Below are 23,556 nucleotides of genomic sequence, written 5' to 3' on the forward strand. Positions count from 1 at the left end.
ACAAGTGTTAAATGCAGTTTAACACGATGCAATTCATTTTCCTTACAGTGATTTTTATCCACTTCATTTTCCCCTGATTCATTTAACAGACAGGACAAGACAGAAGCTAGGTAGTCCAGACCTAAGCTGTTCATCCTGGTCAGATACTAGCACTGCCTTCAACAAAGTAACTCAAGTTTTGAGTTTTGTTTTCATTAGTTCTTTGTTTTGCCTCAAAAACAGCAGAACAGACCCCATTAAATTTGGGCACTTTCAATAACTTGCTTTACCATGATAACTAAAATTGCCAGCATCTGTCTGGCAAAAAAAAAAAAAAATGAGAATGCGGGAGTCAGTTTTCTCATTTTTCAAAAGAGACAATTTTAGGCAATGCTGTGTATTTTCACAGGCGATGATTCATGCATTCTTTGTCTCAAATGAATGGGTTTTCTTAAACATTAATAGGATTTTTTAAAAGCAGTATCTGAAATCCAGAGCGTGTATGCACTAAGTTTAGTTTGCAAATCACAATCTTTGGAAAATATTTTGAACTTTTTTTAAAACCAAATTTCTACTTTCATTTAAATCCAAAAAGAATTTTTAAACAATGTCTCAGCCCAGACACTATCAGTCACTACAACTTGGCTTTTGAAGTAGGGACAAGATAAATACCAAATTTCTGCTCTGTTCACAAGTCATGAGAAACAGACACGTTCTTATTGCTTCTATTTCTACCTTTCTTATCACTTTCCCTCCTCACTCTAGCTCCCCTTTTATTTTCCCCCTCTTTACCTTGCCTTTAACAGAAGAAAAAGGCGGGCTCATTTCAAATAAAAGTATAAATGGGGAATGTGAAATAACTGGTTCTAGTCAGCAAACACCTTTAATATATTATAAAAATTGATTGACTCTGGGTGTGTGTGCATGTACCGCAGTGTGTGCTGTATGGTGTACAGGTGCACATTGCTGTGTGTGTGCACGTGCCAGTGTGTGCTGTACTGTGTACAGGTGCACATGTGCTGTGTGTCTGCACGTGCCAGTGTGTGCTGTACGGTGTACAGGTGCCCATGTGCTGTGTGTGTTCACGTGCCAATGTGTGCTGTACGGTGTACGGGTGCCCATGTGCTGTGTGTGTGTGCACGTGCCAGTGTGTGCTGTACGGTGTACAGGTGCACATGTGCTGTGTGTGTGCACGTGCCAGTGTGTGCTGTACGGGGTACAGGTGCACATGTGCTGTGTGTGTACACGTGCCAGTGTGTGCTGTACGGTGTACAGGTGCACATTGCTGTGTGTGTGTGCCCGTGCCAGTGTGTGCTGTACTGTGTACAGGTGCACATGTGCTGTGTGTGTACACGTGCCAGTGTGTGCTGTACGGTGTACAGGTACACATGTGCTGTATGTGCACGTGCCAGTGTGTGCTGTACGGTGTACAGGTGCACATGTGCTGTGTGTGTGCAAATGCCAGTGTGTGCTGTACGGTGTACAGGTGCACATGTGCTGTGTGTGTGCACGTGCTGCAGTGTGTGCTGTACGCTGTACAGGTGCACATGTGCTGTGTGTGCACGTGCCAGTGTGTGCTGTACTGTGTACAGGTGCACATGTGCTGTGTGTGTACACGTGCCAGTGTGTGCTGTACGGTGTACAGGTGCACATTGCTGTGTGTCTGCACGTGCCACAGTGTGCTGTATGGTGTACAGGTGCACATGTGCTGTGTGTGTGCGCAGGTGCCATTGTGTGCTGTACTGTGTACAGGTGCACATGTGCTGTGTGTGTGCGCACGTTCCAGTGTGTGCTGTACGGTGTACTGGTGCCCATGTGCTGTGTGTGTGCACGTGCCAGTGTGTGCTGTACGTTGTACAGGTGCACATTGCTGTGTGTCTGCACGTGCCGCAGTGTGCTGTATGGTGTACAGGTGCCCATGTGCTGTGTGTGTGCACGTGCCAGTGTGTGCTGTATGGTGTACAGGTGCCCATGTGCTGTGTGTGTGCACGTGCCAGTGTGTGCTGTACGGTGTACAGGTGGACATTGCTGCATGTGTGCACGTGCCAGTGTGTGCTGTACGGTGTACAGGTGCACATTGCTGCGTGTGTGCACATGCCAGTGTGTGCTGTACTGTGTACAGGTGCACATGTGCTGTGTGTGTGCGCACGTGCCAGTGTGTGCTGTACTGTGTACAGGTACACATGTGCTGTGTGTGCACGTACCAGTGTGTGCTGTACTGTGTACAGGTGCCCATGTGCTGTGTGTGAATGTGCCAGTGTGTGCTGTACGGTGTACAGGTGCACATGTGCTATGTGTGTGCACGTGCCAGTGTGTGCTGTACTGTGTACAGGTGCACAGTTCTGTGTGTGTGCACGTGCCAGTGTGTGCTGTACGGTGTATAGGTGCACATGTGCTGTGTGTGTGCACGTGCCAGTGTGTGCTGTACGGTGTACAGGTGCACATGTGCTGTGTGTGTGCGCACGTGTCAGTGTGTACTGTACTGTGTACAGGTGCACATGTGCTGTGTGTTTGCACGTGCCAGTGTGTGCTGTACGGTGTACAGGTGCACATGTGCTGTGTGTGTGCACGTGCCAGTGTGTGCTGTACGGTGTACAGGTGCACATTGCTGTGTGTGTGCACGTGCCGCAGTGTGCTGTATGGTGTACAGGTGCCCATGTGCTGTGTGTGTGCACGTGCCAGTGTGTGCTGTATGGTGTACAGGTGCCCATGTGCTGTGTGTGTGCACGTGCCAGTGTGTGCTGTACGGTGTACTGGTGCACATTGCTGTGTGTGTGCACGTGCCAGTGTGTGCTGTACGGTGTACAGGTGCACATGTACTGTGTGTGTGCACGTGCCAGTGTGTGCTGTACGGTGTACAGGTGCACATTGCTGTGTGTCTGCACGTGCCGCAGTGTGCTGTATGGTGTACAGGTGCACATGTGCTGTGTGTGTGCGCACGTGCCAGTGTGTGCTGTACGGTGTACAGGTGCACATGTGCTGTGTGTGTGCACGTGCCAGTGTGTGCTGTACGGTGTACAGGTGCACATTGCTGTGTGTGTGCATGTGCCAGTGTGTGCTGTACTGTGTACAGGTGCACATTGCTGTGTGTGTGCACGTGCCAGTGTGTGCTGTACGGTGCACAGGTGCACATGTGCTCTGTGTGCACGTGCCAGTGTGTGCTGTACTGTGTACAGGTGCACATTGCTGTGTGTCTGCACGTGCCGCAGTGTGCTGTATGGTGTACAGGTGCCCATGTGCTGTGTGTGTGCATGTGCCAGTGTGTGCTGTACGGTGTACAGGTGCACATGTGCTGTGTGTGTGCGCACGTGCCAGTGTGTGCGCACGTGCCAGTGTGTGCTGTATGGTGTACAGGTGCACATGTGCTGTGTGTGTGCACGTGCCAGTGTGTGCTGTACGGTGTACAGGTGCACATTGCTGTGTGTGTGCATGTGCCAGTGTGTGCTGTACTGTGTACAGGTGCACATGTGCTGTGTGTGCACGTGCCAGTGTGTGCTGTACGGTGTACAGGTGCCCATGTGCTGTGTATGTACACGTGCCAGTTTGTGCTGTACAGTGTACAGGTGCACATGTGCTGTGTGTGTGCACGTGCTGCAGTGTGTGCTGTACGCTGTACAGGTGCACATTGCTGTGTGTGTGCACGTGCCAGTGTGTCCTGTACGGTGCACAGGTGCACATGTGCTCTGTGTGCACGTGCCAGTGTGTGCTGTACGGTGTACAGGTGCACATGTGCTCTGTTTGTGTGCACGTGCCAGTGTGTCCTGTACGGTGCACAGGTGCACATGTGCTCTGTGTGCACGTGCCAGTGTGTGCTGTACGGTGTACAGGTGCACATGTGCTCTGTTTGTGTGCACGTGCCAGTGTGTGCTGTACAGTGTACAGGTGCACATGTGCTGTGTGTGTGCACGTGCCAGTGTGTGCTGTACTGTGTATAGGTGCACATTGCTGTGTGTGTGCACGTGCCAGTGTGTGCTGTACTGTGTACAGGTGCACATGTGCTCTGTGTGTACGTGCCAGTGTGTGCTGTACGGTGTACAGGTGCACATTGCTGTGTGTGTGCACGTGCCAGTGTGTGCTGTACTGTGTACAGGTGCACATTGCTGTGTGTGTGCACGTGCCAGTGTGTGCTGTACTGTGTACAGGTGCACATTGCTGTGTGTGTGCACGTGCCGCAGTGTGCCTGCGAAAGTCAGAGGACAACTTTTGGAAGTTGGTTTTTACCTTTCACCTTGTTTCTTCTGTTATTGTGCTATGTAGCCAAGGCTGTTTGGCCAATGAGATTCCAGGCAATATTCTTTTGTTTGCCTCTCATTTTGTGTGTGTGTGTGTGTGTTTAAATGTTGAAATTACAGATGTACACAGCTGTAACTAGAATCTTAAGTGGAAATGGGTATCCAACTCAATAATGTTTCTCTACCTACCACTTTCGCCCTTTGATCCAGGTCCCTGTTAATATATTTATTCAAAAACCAGTTGTTAGTCTCAGGTTGCGTGTGTGCATGTGTATGTGCAAGTACATGTCTACATGGAGCACAGAAACAGACACCAGTCGTCTTCCTCAACCACTCTCCATTTTAGCTTTTGAGACAAGATCTCTGACTGGACCCGGGATTCATCAATTCAGCTAGACTGGCTGGCTAGTGAGCTCCAGGGAATCCACTTGTCTCCACAAACTTACAGACACACTCCTCCATCCCTGACTTTTATGCTGGTGCAAGGGGTCTAAAATCAGGTTCTTATTCTTGTGTTTGCAGTAGTTCTTTTAAAGGATCATCCCCCAAGAAAATCAAAGTAACTTTTCTCTCTAGCATCTGCACCTTTTCTTCTTCATTTCAATTTTAATTTTCTTTCCCATCAAGACATTGTTTCTTGCCTTTTACCTTCCTTCGGGAAGATGTGGATTACTTTAGAACTGGACATTTTGGTTTTCTTATTTTACTTTACAAGTTGGAAGTACCAATAACCCTGGAGATTTAAGCTGGCTTTCCAACTTTTAATCTTCAGTATAAACAATTTAAGCTAAGTTTTCCAAAATTAATATTAATTTAAACCATCTGTCCACCATCTGCTAATGTGAGATGCAAAATCAGAGTTTCTTTGTGTTCCGTAATCAGACAGTTAAGAAAATACATATACATTTATAAAATGAATTTAAATTTTCTAACAAAGGAATTTTTCTGAAAAGTTATCTTGAAGGCTATGAACACTCGGAGAGAAATTAGCGTTGGTTCAGCGTGATTTTCTGTAACTGAATGCCAAGTGTCACCAGGCATGCAGCCTAGTTCACAAGGATCCGAGTGTAGAAACAATACCCTTTGCCATGTTTTCAAAAGAGAGGAGAACGCTGTCAGAAGCAGATGTAAAATATTGATTTTTAAGAATTTCAGCGCTTGCATTTGTCTACAACGTAAATGTCAAAATGAGGCCTATGCCTGAAAAGATACAGTATAAAATAATTTTTTTTCTGCCCATTAAGTTTGAAATTAGGCCAACAATTTTAATATCTTCCTTGCCAATTATTTCATTTTTCTTCCCTTTTATGTAACAGACTGCGACTATTAGTCCCAGAATTCTTAGATAACCCATCAGTGCTTTGCCAACCCAATACTCTTATTTGCTTTCTTTATATTATTTCCTTGGGAAGTTAATGCCACATAATTCAAAATAGTTTGATTAATGTATTTTTGAACATATACCTAATCACCTTGAAGTCTTACACACAATAAGTCTGGCTTTTAGATAATAAATGAGTTTTGCTGTTTATACGTCAAATTTGATACCACATCGACATAGGCTTGGAAATTCAAGTCAGTTGCTCAGTCTGTGGAATATGAAAAAAAAGATGATTTCAAATTAATTTTCTAAAATTATAAGGTTTCAATCTCCTCCTGCAGGCAATTCTCCATCAGATTTTGGGCTGAATGTCACTATGTAAGCATCAGTTGGGAGCTGAATGGGCAATCAGTGTTTTATCTGCTGAGAGAGACCACCGTGTGTACTCGGTCCCCTTTATTAGAGAGATTTCTCTAGCAGTTGACACTGATGTACAGTAGAGCTTCTCTGGGGTGACATTTAAGGAAAATGATTCCATTTCACTAACACACAAAATCAATTAGAAAACTATTTTCTGGTGCAGGTTTTTGAATTTATGAGGTTTCTCATAGTAAGCTGTACCTTTCAATTTCTTTATTAAGGTGACAATTGTGTCCCATGAGACTTTTGGGGACGACAATCATTTGCGTGCCCTGAAAGAAGCACACACGTCAGGGACAAGGGTGGATGACTTTGTCCTTCATTTTTTAAATGAACTCTATCACAAACTGATCATCAAAACTGTGTATTCACAGGCCTTTTCAATAAGTATATATTCAAACTGATGGGGGTTGGGGACAGGCAGCTAAGCTTATTCCATGGTGGGTGTTTATTACCAAGTTCAAAAGCATAATGATGGCTAAATTATTTAGGCAGGCAATATTTTAGTCAGTGTTAGACTTCTTAGAATTTACGGTTAAGATATCATAAGTGAGCATGGATTGACTGCTTTTGTTTGTTAGGTTTGTGTGCATGTATGTGTTTGTGTGTGTGCATATGTATTCATGTATGCTTGTAAACAACAGAGGTTAACCACAGTTGTTCCTCAAGTGCTACCCATGTTTTTTTGAAGAGAGGGTCTCTCACCAGAACCTATAGCTGGCTGCCTGGTGTCTGCTAACTGGACAGGGAATCCATTAATCCCTTTGTCTCTTCCTTCCCAGTACTGGAATTTTAAGTACATAGCACTACACAGCAAGCACTTTACCAACTGACCTATTTTCTCAGGCTTCCGCCTTTATAAAATAAAGGGTTTTTTTTTCTTTTTTTCTTTTTTTTTTTTACAGGATGTTGTTGGCTGACCTCTAACTCAAGACTCTCTTGCCTAAATTTCCCAGATGCTGAATAAAACTATCCAGTCTACAAGTTTTTGTTGAATCATTTTAGGCAACCTTCTCGTAAGTTCTTAAAAAGAAATATCTAGAAGTTATAATAATTTTTGTACTGCTCATTGGAAATTTGAGGTTCCATGTTAGCAGTTATTTAAAAAGAAGACTTTGTTTGCAGCTTTAGTTTAGCTCCAAGTGCAACTAGAAAGGAAGCACCGGCTGCATCCTCTTTGTCTATCTAATAGAATTTCATCAGTTTTAAGACGTTAGGAATTTCCCCCATCAAACATTTATTGTGACTAAATCAGCACTGAGCTCTCGGCTAAACTAGAAGAAAGTCACTAACAGAAAAAGACAGAGATGGACAGGTGAGTACGTGGTAAAGCCTGGCTGTCTGAATGACACCGAGCAGAGGCACTGTAGATACCTGGGCCCTAGTGATGGGGTTCCTAATGTTGGATGATATGGACAGGAAAGGATCTGAAGAGGAAGTGATGTGCAATGGGGATCAAAGGTCAGGTGAGAGAAGAGCTCTAGCAGAAAGAGGCGCAAAAGGAAGGACAGAGGCACAAAGGTATGGATGTGTGCAGGAATGTTCCAGCAAGGAGGCATATTAATGGGACTGTAAGCACAAGGCAGTTAACAAGAAGGGATGGGAGTGGACTGGATAGGGATCTCAGGAAAATCATATGAAATGCTAAAAGTCTTTCTAAGATGCATGGCTGCTTTCATTTCCATTTTTGTTTTTTGAAATTGCAGATTGTGCAATTGTCATTGGAAGAGATCTGTCAGCTGTCAGGGGAAAGAGTAAATTATAACAAAAAAGTAATGTTGCCTGTTCATGGGTGAATTAAAACTAACCTCCTGGATGGTTAATCAAGTTGAATATCCATCCTTTTATTACTCAAATGTTTATGGCAGGTTGTGTCTGATATTCAGTGAAGTCATTACAAGCAGAAGGTAGCACTAGTCCTTTAGGGGCAGAATAAAACCTCAACATATACAAAAAATGGAGTAACCCTATGTAGCTTATCAGATCACCATGGCTTAAAACTAGATTCAACAGCAACACTAATTCCAGAAAGCCAACAAACACATGGAAATTAAACAATGCTCACCTGAATCATCAATGGGTCAAGAGAGAAATAAAGGGAGAAATTAAACACTTCCTAAAATTCAATGAAAATGACCACACAACATACCCAAATTTATGGGACACAATGAAAGCAGTGTTAAGAGAAAAGTTCATAACACTAAATGCCTACATAAAAGAAGCTGAAAAAAAAATCCCACACTAGTGAATTAACAAAACATTTCAAAACTTTAGAACAGAAAGAAGCAAACTCACCCAAGAGAACTAGATGGCAGGAAATAATCAAATTGAGATCTGAAATCAACAAAATAGAAACAAAGAAAACAATACATAGAATCAATGAGACAAGGAGTTGGTTCGTCGAGAAAAAAATCAACAAAATGGACAAACCTTTATCCAAACTTAACCAAAAGGCAGTGAGAGAATATCCAAATTAACAAAATTAGAAATGAAAGGAAAAATAACAACAGATGCGGAGGAAATCCAGAGAATCATCAGGTCATATTTCTAAAACCTGTACTTCACAAAATTGGAAAACTTAAAAGAGATGTACTGATATAGAAAGACATTCATAAATATGGTACAATAAGGACACTCAAAGTCAATAGAGGAAGCTGATGGGTCAGTTTCAAGACAGTTGAAAGCAACTGGATACTTCAAGGAGAAACCATAGATCAGTAAGACACCAAGACAGAATATTTAGGACAAACTTGACCATGAATAAGAGTAGATAACTGGGTACCATTAGGGGAACTCTAGAAGATAAGTTGCTAGAGACAGCAAATGCAGGTAGCTTTCTAAAAATATCTAGGAGATAGAGTTGGATACAGAAGGATGGAAGGATGGAGACAAGGAGGGAGGGGAGAGGACCAAGGAAAGAGAGGGTGGGAGAGAAGTAGGAAATAACAGAAGGAAGGGAAGGAAGGAAAAAAAAGGGAAGGAAAGAAAGAAGAGGGAGGGAGGACGGGAGGGAGAGAGAATATTGAAACTAAAACGCAAGCAGGAGATATATAATATGGCTCCAAGTTAAGGACAAAGATTCCAAGTGAAGAAATAATAGGAATGAGAAGGATTTGTGATCTAACAAGCAGAGTCATGGGAACAGGTACGTGTTTTGTATTTATAGCATTTTGAAAGTCTTCACTGTAATGAACAGTTTAAATGCAGAAAAATTACTCCAGACTAGTGCTCGCAAGGCCAGAGAAGAGAAATGATTATGTGGAGAATTCAGATGTTCAGAGTTGTGAATTAGTGTACCACATCAGCCCATCCATTGGAATGAAGTGCCATATGAAATGTAGTAGCTGGGAGTCTGAGACCAAGGGAGAGTAGGTATGCCTACTCTGAACTGTCTGCCAAACTTCCTTACACTCCTAACGCCGCCCTGTGAAGAAATCCTTCATTCAAAACACATCCTAGCTCTTTTCATCAAACTCTTGCCAAATAACCCAAGCTGACCCAAAACAAATTGACAAGTCGGACCAGGAGAAAGGAATCTTTCTTTAGGAAGTAGTGGAGGAGCCTGTAACCCAGTTGTATACATGACGATCACTGCACTCCCGTGAGCCATTCTTTTGTTTTTGCTCGACAAGGCTAGATGAATGCTGCTCATGTTGCCCGTGAGGAAATGTGAGGCACTAAAGAGCCAGCAAGAGTGGAAACCACACGCAAAGTGTCCCACCTGAAATCAGAACAGTGAAAGTGTCGCCGTATTTCCTTTGCAGAGTCTTTATGAAAGCTAACGGGTCCTTTTGGAGCTTCAGAGTAATGCCGAGATAAGGAAGCCAGCCTTTTATCAGGGGAGGTTCACCAGGTCGCCTATGAAAAGGAAAGAAATCAAAGAAAAAAATGAAATCATCTACGTTTTAATACATGCAGGTTATGTATCCAGTCTAAATAAAAACACATGAACTGCACAGGCTCTCTCAGTTTAGAACTTCATTGGTTCATGAGTTGTCATAGACATGGGCTTATAGGGCTTTCGGTTTCTGTGGATATTGGGTAGGTACTGCAGTTCCTTGCTTTTGTTGATCAACTTTTGATACCATTTTTTCTTAGAAGGATTCCATGGCTGCTTGACTGCTAAGTCACAGTCTGATGGATTTATCATATGTCCAGTTTTCTATCACTGTACACCTGAAGGGTCTGTGGCTAAGAGGATCAGTAGGTAACCAAATCGATTTGTAGAATGTATTTTGCATAAGTGTCAGTTTGGTACAACGCTGATAAAAAAAAAGTTAATTGTCTGATTTTCCTTTTGTCTTTTGCAATTCATGCTGTAAATGATACCTACTTAATCTAGTAAGAACTAAACTTGGTTATTTTATTTTAACAATTTTATTGTATGTATATGGGAGTTTTTCCAACCTGTATGTTTGTGTACCAAGTGACCAAGGAGGACCAAAGATAGCATTGGATACCCTGGAAGTAGAATTAAAGACAGTTGTGAGTCACCATGTAGGCCCTGGAAATTGAATTGGGGTCTTCTGAGAGAGCTCAAGTGTCTTTAATCTTTGATCTTTCTCTTTAGCAACCACCCAACTTAGTGTTAACTAACATTTGTGGTTGTGGGCTATGTACTTGCCAAGTGTGATGGCTGATCTTGGTTGTCAACTTGACACACTTGGGAAGAGGAAACATCAACTGAGAAGTTTCCTCCACCAGATTAGCCTGTGAGCATGTCTGTGGGATATTTTCATGTTTTCTAAGTAATGGGAGATAACCTAGCCCACTGCGGGCTGTTTCCCATAGGTAAGTGATCTTGGAAATTATAAGACAATTGGTCCTAGCCAGAAAGAGGGAGAGGAAGAAAGGAAAGAGAAGAAAGACTGATAGATGAAAGAGAGACAGAGACAGAGAGAAAGCTATGGTGTTGACGAATTAGGTTGGTACGGTAAATAACCAGACCAGCTCAAGAATAACAGTTATTTTTTTAATAGTTGAAAAGGGGAAACTCACTCTACAAGAGTGGGAGGTCAGAAATCCAATCGGTCCGGCGGGCACTGCACAGAGAGACAGCGCATCTGTGTCCTACCAGTTTTGTTACCTAGGCTACAGGAAGCCACACCCTAACTAGTGTGATTGGTTGATAGTTTCCCCATCGCTATGGTCTCTGCTTCATTTCCAGGCTGAATTCCTGCCCCAATACCTTTGAACGGTGGACTGTTGCATGGGATTTTAAGCCAAATAAATAAGCCCTTCTCACCCAAGCTGCTTTTAGGTTAGCGTGCTATCACAGCAACAGAAAACAAACTAATATACCAAACTGCTATGTAATAGACCTAATCTAAGATAGAATTAAACTGCTTATAAACCATGCATTTCAATTGCTGATTATTTAATTTCATAGACATCCATATTTCATTTCATAGTAGCATGGGGTGTTCAGTTACATGGACTAGGTCATTTATCTCCCAACTGTATGCAGAAGCACTTAAATCTACAAATTTAGGGTAGGAGTTCATTAAATCTTAATAAGACTTCATTGTATTTATGTATGTTAAAGCTTTAGGGTAATGGTGCACATGGAACTTGAAGGTTTTCAAAAAACACTTTAGTGAATTTTGCGCATTGGAAGGAGGTGTGCTCTTTAGAATGAACGAGGCACACATAACCCACTGTGTTTGTTTTCCGTTCATCTGGTTGATCAAAGAGTTCAGAACCAGATGTCCCCTTGAAGGCTTTAGTGTGTTCCCTTGTTCTCGTGGCCAAAGAATCTCAGGTCTCAGATGTGAAGACATTTTCCTAAAGGTTAAGAACATTCTGTAAACTCTGCAGCCCCACAAATGTATTTTCAACCACCCAGGAAAATCAGTCAATCCATGAACCCAATTAAAATATATATATATATATATATATATATATATATATATATATATCAGCAATATATATATATATAGATATATATATATCTATATCTCACAGCAATGACGAGCTCTGGCTGCACTGACAGACACATGCAGTGAACACAGTCTACTGCAAATCCGAGAGCTCTTGCTGTGCTCCGGGTGTCAAATGTCACAGAATTTAGCTGCCAACATGAAGCTCTTTGTTATCAGCTGTCAATCGGGCTGGAATTACATAATCAGAAGAACGACAATGAATTAGCTTGAAAAATCTGCTATGCTATTGACAACAATAAAGATGCTGGTGCAGAGCACGTGGGAGATCTTGGAGGTGAAGTGCTTGCTTACTTTGTTCGAATGAAATTCTCAGTTTGATTCCTGGCACCACACAAAGAAAAAGAAACCCTCAAAACCTCAGTATAATTTTCCTGAGTTTTGTATTTTGTTACCATTTTATGAAGTTTTTTTTTTAAAATAACGACTACAGTTAAGATTGTTTGTTAAATATTACTAATTAAGTAATTTTAAGCATGTGAAACATTCCTTAAAATACTATGAATTAAAAGTTTCTTGTTTTTTGATCTCTGACATTAGCAAACTTATATTGCAGAATTTCTTCCAGTCATTTATCTATTTATCTAGTAAATACAATCTGATTTAAGATAAAAATAAGACAAACTGAATAATCCTTTTTTTTATCCTTGAACGGATCAAAACAAATATTCAGGACTTCAATTCTCTGATCCATCTGTGATACTACGTGCTTCATGCTTGTGATCAATCATAAATATTACTAGCTCAGATTTAATCAAAGGTCAAGATTATCATCATCTCATCAAGGGCTTTAATGCAGCTGTACTAACCCTATCAGATGTCTTCACTTCCCACATACCAACACAGTAGACTTAAACAAAATATAAGCAGCCGATCTTGACACCGTGTATGTGTGTGTGTGTGTGTGGGGGGGGGTTCAAAATAAAAACTCAGTTGCAAAAGAAATCAAAAGAAGATTTTTCATTCTTTATTTGAAAGACAGTTTATTTTATTACTAATATAGCAGACATGGCAGTATTTAAGTATATCTGCACAGACATGTGGAAACAAGCCATGTTGTAGAAAAAAACTTGGATCTTATTCTCCATACCTTTTTCCTATTCTCTTTCTTTTAATTTTTTAAAAAAAAATATGTTTGATTTTTACATAATTGTTTTAGTTATCCTGGGTTTTTTTGTTTTTTAATATGAAATTGAGTATTATTCTTTCAAGGTCTGTAAAGAATTATGTTAAAATTTTGGTGGGGATTACATGGAAGATTGCTTTTGTTAAGATATCCATTTTTACCATGCTAATCCTACCGATCCATGAGCACAGGAGATCTTCTGATATCTTCTCCAATTTCTTTCATCAAAGACTTGAAGTTCTGGTCATAAAGCTCTTTCATTTGCTTAGTTAGACTTACCCCAAAGAGAGTTTATATTATTTTTTCGCTATTATGAAGAGTGCTGACACTCTTATTTTTTTCTTAAGTTAATTTAACATTTATATGTAAGAGGGTTACTGATTTTTTTTTAAAGTTAATCTTCAGCTATGTCACTGAAGGTGTTTATCAGCTGTCGGAGTTCCCTGGTAGAATTTTTGGGGTTGCTTATGTATATGATCATATCTGTCCCCATCTCAATTTGATATGCCATGCTTTGTTGATATTAGTGAGAAATTTGCCTCTTTCTGAACAGAAAAGGCGAAGGAATGGATTAGGGGGAGGGCAGTGAGGAGGCAGGGGGAGGAAATGGGAAGAGAGGAGGGAATTGTGATCAGAATACAAATAGATGAATAAATTTAATTAATAAGAAAATTGAAACAAAAAAAATACATGTTTTGAGACATGGCATTACCCAGGCTGGCCTTGAACTCTAGTATGCTTTTACCTCTACTTCCGAATCTCTGTATTGGGATTACGGGACTGAAGAACCAACTCATGGTTAACTCATTATTGCCTTGAATCCAGTTTTTCACTCTGTTCTGGGGTAACAGACACAAGTCACCACACCCAGCTTTTTGCATGGGTGCTGGGGTTCCAAACTCAGGGCTCATATTGATTGGACAGACACTCACCCACTGAAGCATCTCTCCACCCAGGTCTACCCAAAGTATTGGAGAAGAGAGATCTCATATGAATAGAGCGGGACGTTCAGGGTGGAATTTGTTACACAACTGGACCAGGATCCTTTGAAGGTTTTAAGCATTTTAGTTCACAGCATCCTGTTTCAAAATACTAGCTCAACTCATTCCTTTGATCTCCTTTTACTGTGTCTGGTTTAATGTTGCATTGTGAATACGATTTAGTAAGGCCTTTTGTCATATTCTAATTTAAAACAACTAATGTCATCTTCTATGCTGTCATTCAACCAAAAGTTGTATTCTTCATGGCGCTTAAACAGGGGAGAGGATGGGATGCAGAAATCCAAGGGAATATTAGTTGTGTTCTGTATTACAAAGCCACATTAGAACACCATTTTATTGTTGCAGACATGGCCGGGCCATTATTTCTTACAGCTGTATTTATTTTGGCAGGAGTAAATTTAAGAATATTAAGCACTATGTCACAACTGTACACAGTTACGGGCAGAAAATAGGGCTTGTTCAGCTTACAACCCATCCAAAACGAATAGCAATCTATCTTTATTGTGATAATTGTAAAAACTATGTAAGGAGGAGAGCCATCACTATATTGGAACAGAAAGGCCTGGTGACACATGGCACAGGGCAGCTACTGCTGTTTCTCCTACTCATGCTCCATAACTTTGAAAATGAACTATTCGGTGCTCTCTACTGAGTGAGGACACAGGATGCTCAGTACCACTTGTGGCCAATACAATCTTAAGGCTGGCCTAAACCTGGGCCTGATGTGTTGTATGAAGTTTAGAAGCCTACAGTATCTATTCTTTCTTTATCTCATTTTAATATTGCATACACTCTCAAATTAGTATTTAAGGTAATAAAATGATATGACAATCATATTCACTTGGGATTTTTAGGTGTCCTCAAAGATCCAATCCAAATTCTTTGCACGCACAATTTCATCAGCACCTGAGATTTCTTCCATAGGTGCTTGGGTACATCTTAAGATCTATGCAAAACATCAAGTCCAAGTTCTCTAAAAGTAAATACTGGAGAAAAATCCAAATACAGCATACAAAATGTTTAAGAGAGTAGTCCAACACGGAAAAATTGATTACACATAATATTTGAAGGTTATCTTTATGTTAGATAAAGATAGAGTTGAATGCAGAGACTCAAATATGTGGTTACTACTATCGGGGCTAGAGAAAGAGAGCTCAGTAGTTAAAAGCACCTGTTCCTTTGCTGGGGACTCAGGCTCTGCTCCCAACATTCATATGGTGGCCCATGCAGAGTTATAGGTCCAGGGGATTCAATCACCCTTTCTGGCTTCCACATGTGCTTGGTGTCAATATACAAACACTTACCCACATAAAATAAAAATAATTATTTTAAATTTTTGGCTACTGAGTGTATATCGTTTTCTGAAAATCTAGGAATACCATATATTTTGTACATCTGACTTAATACAATGCAGATTCTCGGTCTTTTTACCAATCAATGAGAATAACAGCTTTCATGTTCTAGCAGCATACAGAGACAGAGAGAGTGTGTAACCAAGCAGGTCTGGCTCCATCACTGTTCCCCTGCATGCAGTTGCTTATGCATGTGGTTACTCACTCACTGTCTGTGTAAGCTGTTCAGCTGGCAACCCTCCCTCCGTACCTTCAGCCTTCCTGGGCATTTTCAGATTTGAAGAACCTCTCTATCCTTCAAGCCACTGGCCTAATGAAGCGGGTGAGTGTTCAGATATAAATGGACTTGCTAGGTTAAGATGAGTAGGCAAAGAGGACACTACGCAGAAAGCGGACCTCAGGAAAGGGCTGTGATTCTTTAGTAGTAGTTTTAAAAGTGGAACTAAGACAGCGTCTAGTGTTCAGTGATATTTGGAACAGGTTGAGCTTATACATACGAGGTATAGAACAGGTAGACTGAGAAGACAACAGACGGCAGAGAACAACGACTTCTTATCACCTCATAAAGAATCTTGTGGCATGGGATACCCTATAGGGGGTTCTTTTCTAAAGAGTACTGATCCCCCTACTCTCAGCAGTCATTAACCCTAGTAGCTCTTCACTTAGGAGTAAGGCCTTCTGATAGTTCACCCCATTTTCATAAGACATTTCAACTGGCGTTATCTTTATGCAGGTCTTGTTTAGGCAACTAATGATACTGTTGAGATTTCATGAGAGCAGGTTCACAAACATACATGCATAAAAGACAAACAACACTAAATGAACTCTTTATATATATGCATGCACATACATGCAGGCAAAACATTCATACACATAAAACAAAAATAAATAAAATATGAAAAGCAAAATTAAGAAACCCAATTGATTTTCTTTAAACATGCAACAAAAACTGATACTTGAAATAAAAAACGTAATACCATTTATATTGGCATAAATTAAATATTATGCTGTAATTCACTATAAAACTTCATACTTAGGTATAAATCAAAAAATACATACACAGTCTCTATGAGGAAAACAAATGGGGATTGGGAAAAATGAATAGTCAAAAATGTTTAAATCCCCATAAATTATCCTGTGAATATAAAAAAATGGACTTTTGATTTTTTTTTCCTGGGGAAACAAAACACTCCAAATAGTCAACTCACTATTGAAAGAGAATTGAATGACCTATACCACCTGACTTAAGGACAATAAGAAGCTGCAGTAACCAAGACTGTGTGATGTCAATGAAAGAAAAAGTGACATAGATGAAATGGGAGATTAAGAAACCCAGAAGCTGACCACATAAATAGTCAACTAGCCTTACACAGCAGCAAAGGAAGTTCAACAGAGAGAGGGTTGTGTTGGGAGGCTCTGTGGCCCAGATGTTGAAGTCTGCCATAGCCTGCCAGCTTTCTCTAACCTTGAAAATATGGAGGGATCCGCCCCCCTCCACACCACCCTGCCACACTGCCCTGTCAGCAAAGTCTTCCTGTTCTCTACCTAGCCTTACCTGGCAGATGTCATTAGGCCCAGACTCCTTAGTTATCTCAAGGATGACCCTGACACAGTTCCCTGCAAATGTTCTTCCCTTGCTGCCCACGTGATAATTAGGCAAATGTTCTAGACATTTTTTTTTATTTTATTTATTTATTTATTTATTTTTTTAGTTTTTCGAGACAGGGTTTCTCTGTAGCTTTGGAGCCTGTCCTGGCACTAGCTCTTGTAGACCAGGCTGGCCTCGAACTCATAGAGATCCGCCTGCCTCTGCCTCCCGAGTGCTGGGATTAAAGGCGTGCGCCACCACCGCCCGGCTGTTCTAGACATTTTGATAGGGCTATGTTTCCACTAAGCCAGAGACATGATAGGACCGTGCCACTTCAAGCAAATTAGGCTTTGTCCCCAGGCTTCCTAATCCTATATATTTCCTATACTCTGGAATAAAACTGGGCTAATTCACTCAAGTCATCTTCTGGAGGACTACCTCCATCGTTTTCAAGGTCATTCAAGGATATCTGTCTTTGAATTTGTCCCTTCATCTTTATGGATTGATAGTAAGCAGACCATAAAAATAAAGGAAAACCCGCAGGGTAGTTTTTCAACAAGGGCTGTAACAACTATGATTACATGCAAAAAATATGAGTGACATTTTTATACCTTCACAGCAAAAAAACCCAAAACAAATGAGAGACACATTTGTAAACTGCAAAATCATCTTTGGAAAATAATATTGAAGAAAATCTACATGATGCTGGGTTTATTGATAGGTTTTTAGATATGACACTAAGAGTTAAGTAGTTGAATATATTTTGAGAGTAGTTACTTATAATTTAAAAAGAATTGGCTATTCATCCATAAACATTACGAATTCTTTAAAAGCCAATTATTACCGCTTCCCTAACTCAAAATGATAAGGTCAATGAACCATTCTGTAGGGTTTAGTATCAAATAACATCAACATTAATATCCGTAGCTTACATATTATTGCTTAAATAGGGGTTAGAGAAACTAAACAGAGGGAGGCACTGTTCAGCATCCCTGTTCTTGGCAGGACGATTCTGCTTTCTTCTCATAAGGAGCTTCAACAGAGACATAAGGCCGAGGTTTCTGTCCCTTTTAATTCTGTATGCTGGATTCATACACCTAAGGGACTTTAACCAAAGTTACTTTGCATCCCTGAGTTAAAATTTTATTTTTCATATGTCTTAATTCATATATGTGTATGGGTGTGTGCACATGTCTGTGTGTATTCTCATCGGTAAAGATGTACATGTGAATGTATACAACAATAAGGTCAAAGGTCAATATTATGTGTTTTCCTCAGTCACTGTCCCTCACAGTTTGAATTTGGGTCATTAACAGGCCTGGGATGGCTCAGTCAATGAGCTCCAGGGGTCCCCTGACACCTTCGACTGCTCACCTTCAGTGCTGGAGGTAGACAGGCACTGCTGTAATAGCGTTGTAAGCTGCTGAGGATCTGCATATAGGCCACATGCCTGTGCATCAGGCGCTTTGCTGATGCAGACATTTGTCTAGTCTCCGATCTTTGGGTTTTTGTTGTTGTTGTCTTCCTATCACCGGTGCTAGGGTGGTGAGCACATACTCCAACCCTCGGACACATTTGTAAAAATGATGGTTCTGGGGTATGAACTCAGGTATTTTACCAACTGAGCAATGTATTTTATATATATTTCATAAAATCTATTATATATAACATATAATATCCAAGACAATATATCTCAGCATTTTCTCATTTTTCTTCTGTTTTTCCTTATTTTGTTTCTTTTAATCTTTCTGTTTTCACATTTAGTTTTTTGTTCCCTTTTCTACATTTGAAGTGTAGTACATTAGAATTTGTTGTCATTCATATTTGTACGGTGTTTTGCCTTAATTCTATTATTCAGTGCTTTTATAGGTGGCATTTGGAAGTGAGTTTAATTTTGGACTGATTTGGATCAATCTTACCCCTAGACTTTTGCCTGATTTTCATACAACAAGACAGTTTTTCCTCTGTGAGTAAGTATACTATTGGACTTGCTATAGTTATTGAAGAGATTCACTTTGTCTCTAACTGGCTCCTCTAGGCCACTAGCAATAATACCTTTGTCAAGGTGAAGTCAGCTCAGGATATCCTGACTGGAAGGAGCTAGCTATAAAGACCATTAGCAAGCGTTATCAGGATTTTGCATCTTCTAAACACTACCATGAAGACTTGGGAAATCATTTCATATTGTGGCTGAAAAGACACTTCTCTGTTTCACAGAAGATGCTAGAACATAGGCGTTAGATGTGAAAACATAGCATCACAAAGGAAAAAAAGATCCAAAGCAATGTCTACCGGGTGATGTTTGCTAGGCAGTATAACCACTATAAAGAAAGGGTATTGAACATAGGAACCTTGCTTCTTGGATGCTCTCATAAGTACCAACTTTGAAGATGTTAACTATTGCAATGAAAGTAGCTTTGAGCAGAAGTTTTGATGTGGGAATATCATCTATCTATCTGTTGCTTTCATTGGTTAATTAATAAAGAAACTGCTTGGCCTTTGATAGGATAGAAAATTAGGTAGGCGGAGTAGACAGAACAGAATGCTGGAAAAAGAAGCAGAGTAAAGCAGTAGCCATAGCTCTCCTCTCCAAGATGCAGGTAAAGATCTTATTGGTAAGCCACCATCTTGTGGTGCTACACAGATTATTAGATATGGGTTAATCAAGATGTGAGAGTTAGCCAGTAAGAGGCTAGAGCTAATGAGCCAAGCAATGTTTAAAAGAATACAGTTTCCATGTAATTATTTCGGGGTATAAGCTAGCCAGGCAGCTGGGAGCCGGGGCAGCAGGAATGCAGCCTGCTGCTCCCACTACAAAGTTTCATATTTTTTGTGACATGCTTCCTTGTGCTGGACCAGAACTCTTTCAGGCAGGTAAGTTGGTCTACAGAGGCTGTACAGAACCTGCAGTTATTATTAGGCCATGGGATCCCTGCCTTTTGATGGGCAGTACTTTCACGAGCAGAGGAAGGAACACTGGGTGGAATATGTCATCTTCCCTTGTACTTGTGCATGGAGATTGAAAACCTATTCTAGAAATCACTCGTACTCAACCCCAGCAAGAATAGCATTTGAAAAACAAGTCACAGAGATTACATGCTCACACAATGAGTCTAGAATGCTTTACTGGAGCCATTAGCTGACTGCACAACCATGATAATAAAAGGTGTCCAGGGATAGTGACGTGATGGTGAGTCCAGAGAAGAGATGTACACATGTAGATAATAACATGCAGAGTCTCTGGTGACTGTCCACACTGAATCCATATCTAGACATGGGGCAATAGAATCCTCAAGCACTCGGAGTCTGTCTATTCTTTCCAGAGATATTTGTTTACAACCTTTACCAGTGAATCAGGCTGATTCTGATGATCTGTTCAGCATTTCTAAGGTGGATGAGCCAAGAATCAGCCTAAGACTTGCAGTAAGGATCATCAAAACCCAAGTGACCTGCACTCTGAGCATAGACAACTGAGGCCAGAGGCTGTAATTAGGGACTCAGAGTGGATCCAGGTGATATGATCAGGTCAGGAAATGTCATTTTGTAGTTGGACCTTTTTGTTGGAACCACTGACTCCCCAGTATTGACATGGATACTTATTATTAATAAAATTACGATAATTATTTATAACAAAAATAATTATTATAAAAGCTCTTCTGGTAATTATGCTTGTTACTCACTAGCTCTTACAACTTAAATTAACCCATTTTTTTTTAAAACTCAAACTACTTATGGCTTTATTACTTTAACTCTGTATTTTCAATGCTGCTTCCTTCCAATCTGACTGGCAACTTCCCCATTCTTCTTCCCAGCATGCTTTGTACCTGAAAATCCTGCCTAGCTATTGGTCATTTAACTTTTCATTAAACCAATCAGAATGACACATCTTCACAGTGTACAAAAAAAATTATTCGATGACATCATATTTTTTCTTTAATGATTGTCACCAGAGGAAGGATTGCTCCAGCCTGATTATTTCATGCTATACTTGAAGGAAAAACCCTCTGACACAGGACACCCAGTCTCCCCTCCTTTCTAAACCCTGTCTTCTCACCTAGATATGTATGACATATTCTTTAAGACTGTGACTCAAATAAACACAAGCAAACTGCTAAATATCTGCTTACTCCAGGCATACTGTCCATAATCTCTTTTCACAAAGAACATTAATCCAACTCTGCCTAGAGAAATTATTCAATTCATTACCATAAGTAATCTCTATTGTGTCCTGTTCTTAACCTTCATCTCCCTTGCCTGGTCCCATAATCTCACAAATCCACTGGTGTTGTGTGATCAGCATCTGGTGTTCACAGAACCTCTGCTTCATCACAAACACATAAAAAAAAATCTGTGGATAAAAATGTCACTCTCCAGGCTGTCTAAACGATCCCACTCTGTTCTTTGATGATGCTTGCATTCTCTTCTAAAAAGATCTGTAATGCTGAAAAAGGCCTTCTCTGCTGAAAGGTGTTGGTGCTATCTAGGTGGCAACTGATTTGAAAGTAAATGTACTTTCCTGGCAACAAAGGTGCCTACAAATTAAGTGCTTCTGATAAAATCATTCTGTGTGAGGGAAGTGTAAAATAAACAGCGCCATGTGGTCAGACACCTCCGTTATTAGCATGCAGTCTGAGAAAGTCCAATAGAACATAACTGACTCCATCTTCACACTCCAGAAAGCAGCTTTCAAGCCATGCCCCAGCTTGGACCCTCAGCCCTCAGTCCATCCATGCAACCCTATGATCCAAATAACACTCTATGTAGAATGTGCCTTGTAAAGTTGGCACCCTTGGTAGCTTTATGCTGATGCCTGGACAGACTGAGTATTTGCAAGGGGCTTCTGTGGATAAGAAGCCTGGCCTCATCAAAATAGTTTTCACTGAGAATCTATTCAGTGCTCTATATATGGTATCACTTAAAACTTGATTCTCAAGCCATGAAGCAATGAATAAGCACACCACTACTGTGTATCTTTTATTTATTTATTTATTGACACAGAATCATGTTAGATAATCTTGGCTGGAATTGAACACAATATCCTCTTGCCTCTGCCTCCAAGTGCTAGGCTATCAGGAATGTACCATCATGCCTTGTTTGCAAAGGATCTCTTTGTGAAGTTGGTTATGAGGAATAGTTCAGGTCTTCCAGCTTTTCCTTGTATATCATTACAAAAGTCCAATAGCCTGTATATTATTTTCACCCTACTGCCTTTGGCCAATGTATGGCTTAGATCTTCCCCAATGTTCAACAGGTTAACCTTTGCCTCTGTCTTCTAGCCTCTGAAATCGATTGACTGCAGTACTTTATGTAAGAATCGAATAAGCAGGTGGAAGTAAAGTAAAAGACAATGGTGTGAACACAATGCAAACTCAGAATGTTAGTTGCCACTGTCCTCATGTGGACATGTCATCTCACCTTTCTACTGACTTCTTCCTAAACGAAGATAGTACAGATCGCGTTTTCAAAATCTTTCCCCCTCATTTGCACGCACAAACCTCATTTTACCTAATTCACATTTTGATTTATAGCCCACCCCACATACGATTGACTGGTCAGAGAATCAGGCACACAATGACCTGCTTTTCCAAAGGGAGGTTTAATGTGTAATTTGTTTGTATTATTTCAATAAATTATACACTGAGAGAAGTGGCTCAAGAAGACACTAGATCTCAGAAGCATGCTAGCCAAAAATATGTAGGCAGCCTCAGCCAATCTAAAAGGGGGACAAATTCATAATTGAAAGTTATTTCAACTCCTTAATAAAAATAGAAAACCATGCAATTGGCTTTGTAATTTTTGAGATGACAGTTGCTAATTTATTTTGCAGATGGGATTTGATTGAACTCCATGGGAAAGATATCAATCCCATTAAATCATCATTTCTTACATTTGATTAAATCATTTGATTTAAAAATATTAATAGAAAACTAGAAACCATAATTTTGTGAAAACTAAATTATAACAAAACTGGTTGAGAAAACCTGAGCAATGACAACAAAGAGGGGAACACAAGTGCTGTATAAACGCAGGGTCAATTAATCCAATGACATGCCAATCTACTGATCTATGCCAATCAAGACATGAACCTCCCGTACTGCAAATCAGCACTCAGATCATCAAATACAGAATCAGGGGTTTCCTGGTTTGCTATGGTAGACATAATGAAAAGCCTGAAGAGAAAATATTTTAGTTACCTTTTCTCATCATTCTGACCATGTCAAAGCAGCTTAAAGAAGAATGACTTTATTTTATCTTTTAGTTGGAAGGGAATATAAGTCATTGTAGCTGGGAAGGCATGATGGCGGGAATGTGAGCAGGCTAGTGACATCATGCCCACAGTAAGAAAGCAGACAGAAATGAATTTGGGCACTCAGCTTGTCCCTTTGTTTTTATTAAGGTTGAGTGCTCATCCCATGGATGATGCTTCTCACATTCAGGATGAGTCTTCCCTCTTCCTTTTACCTTTGTGGAAATATTTGTTCTCATGCTGATTCTCAATCAACCCAGTTCACAGTCGAGATCAACCATCACACCATGTACTATATCTGCTAAACACTACCGTAAAACAAACCATGTTTTAGTGTTGGATTAAAAAGTT

The 23,556-nt window shown here is 40.5% G+C and overlaps 1 protein-coding gene across 1 annotated transcript in view; it reads right to left on the minus strand.

Moving 5' to 3' along the window:
- LOC121458368 (cytochrome P450 7B1) overlaps nucleotides 1-23,556 on the minus strand; it is a 165,140-nt gene that overhangs the window by 29,941 nt on the left and 111,643 nt on the right. Inside the window, exon 3 of the mRNA XM_041667606.1 lies at nucleotides 9,674-9,810. Within this exon, the coding sequence (XP_041523540.1) occupies nucleotides 9,674-9,810 (137 nt within the window). The remainder of the gene's footprint in view (nucleotides 1-9,673; nucleotides 9,811-23,556) is intronic.

Source organism: Microtus oregoni, unplaced genomic scaffold (genome assembly GCF_018167655.1).
Source record: "Microtus oregoni isolate MIOR12 unplaced genomic scaffold, Mior012 000017F_ref0000208, whole genome shotgun sequence".
In the NCBI taxonomy this organism is placed as follows: domain Eukaryota; kingdom Metazoa; phylum Chordata; class Mammalia; order Rodentia; family Cricetidae; genus Microtus; species Microtus oregoni.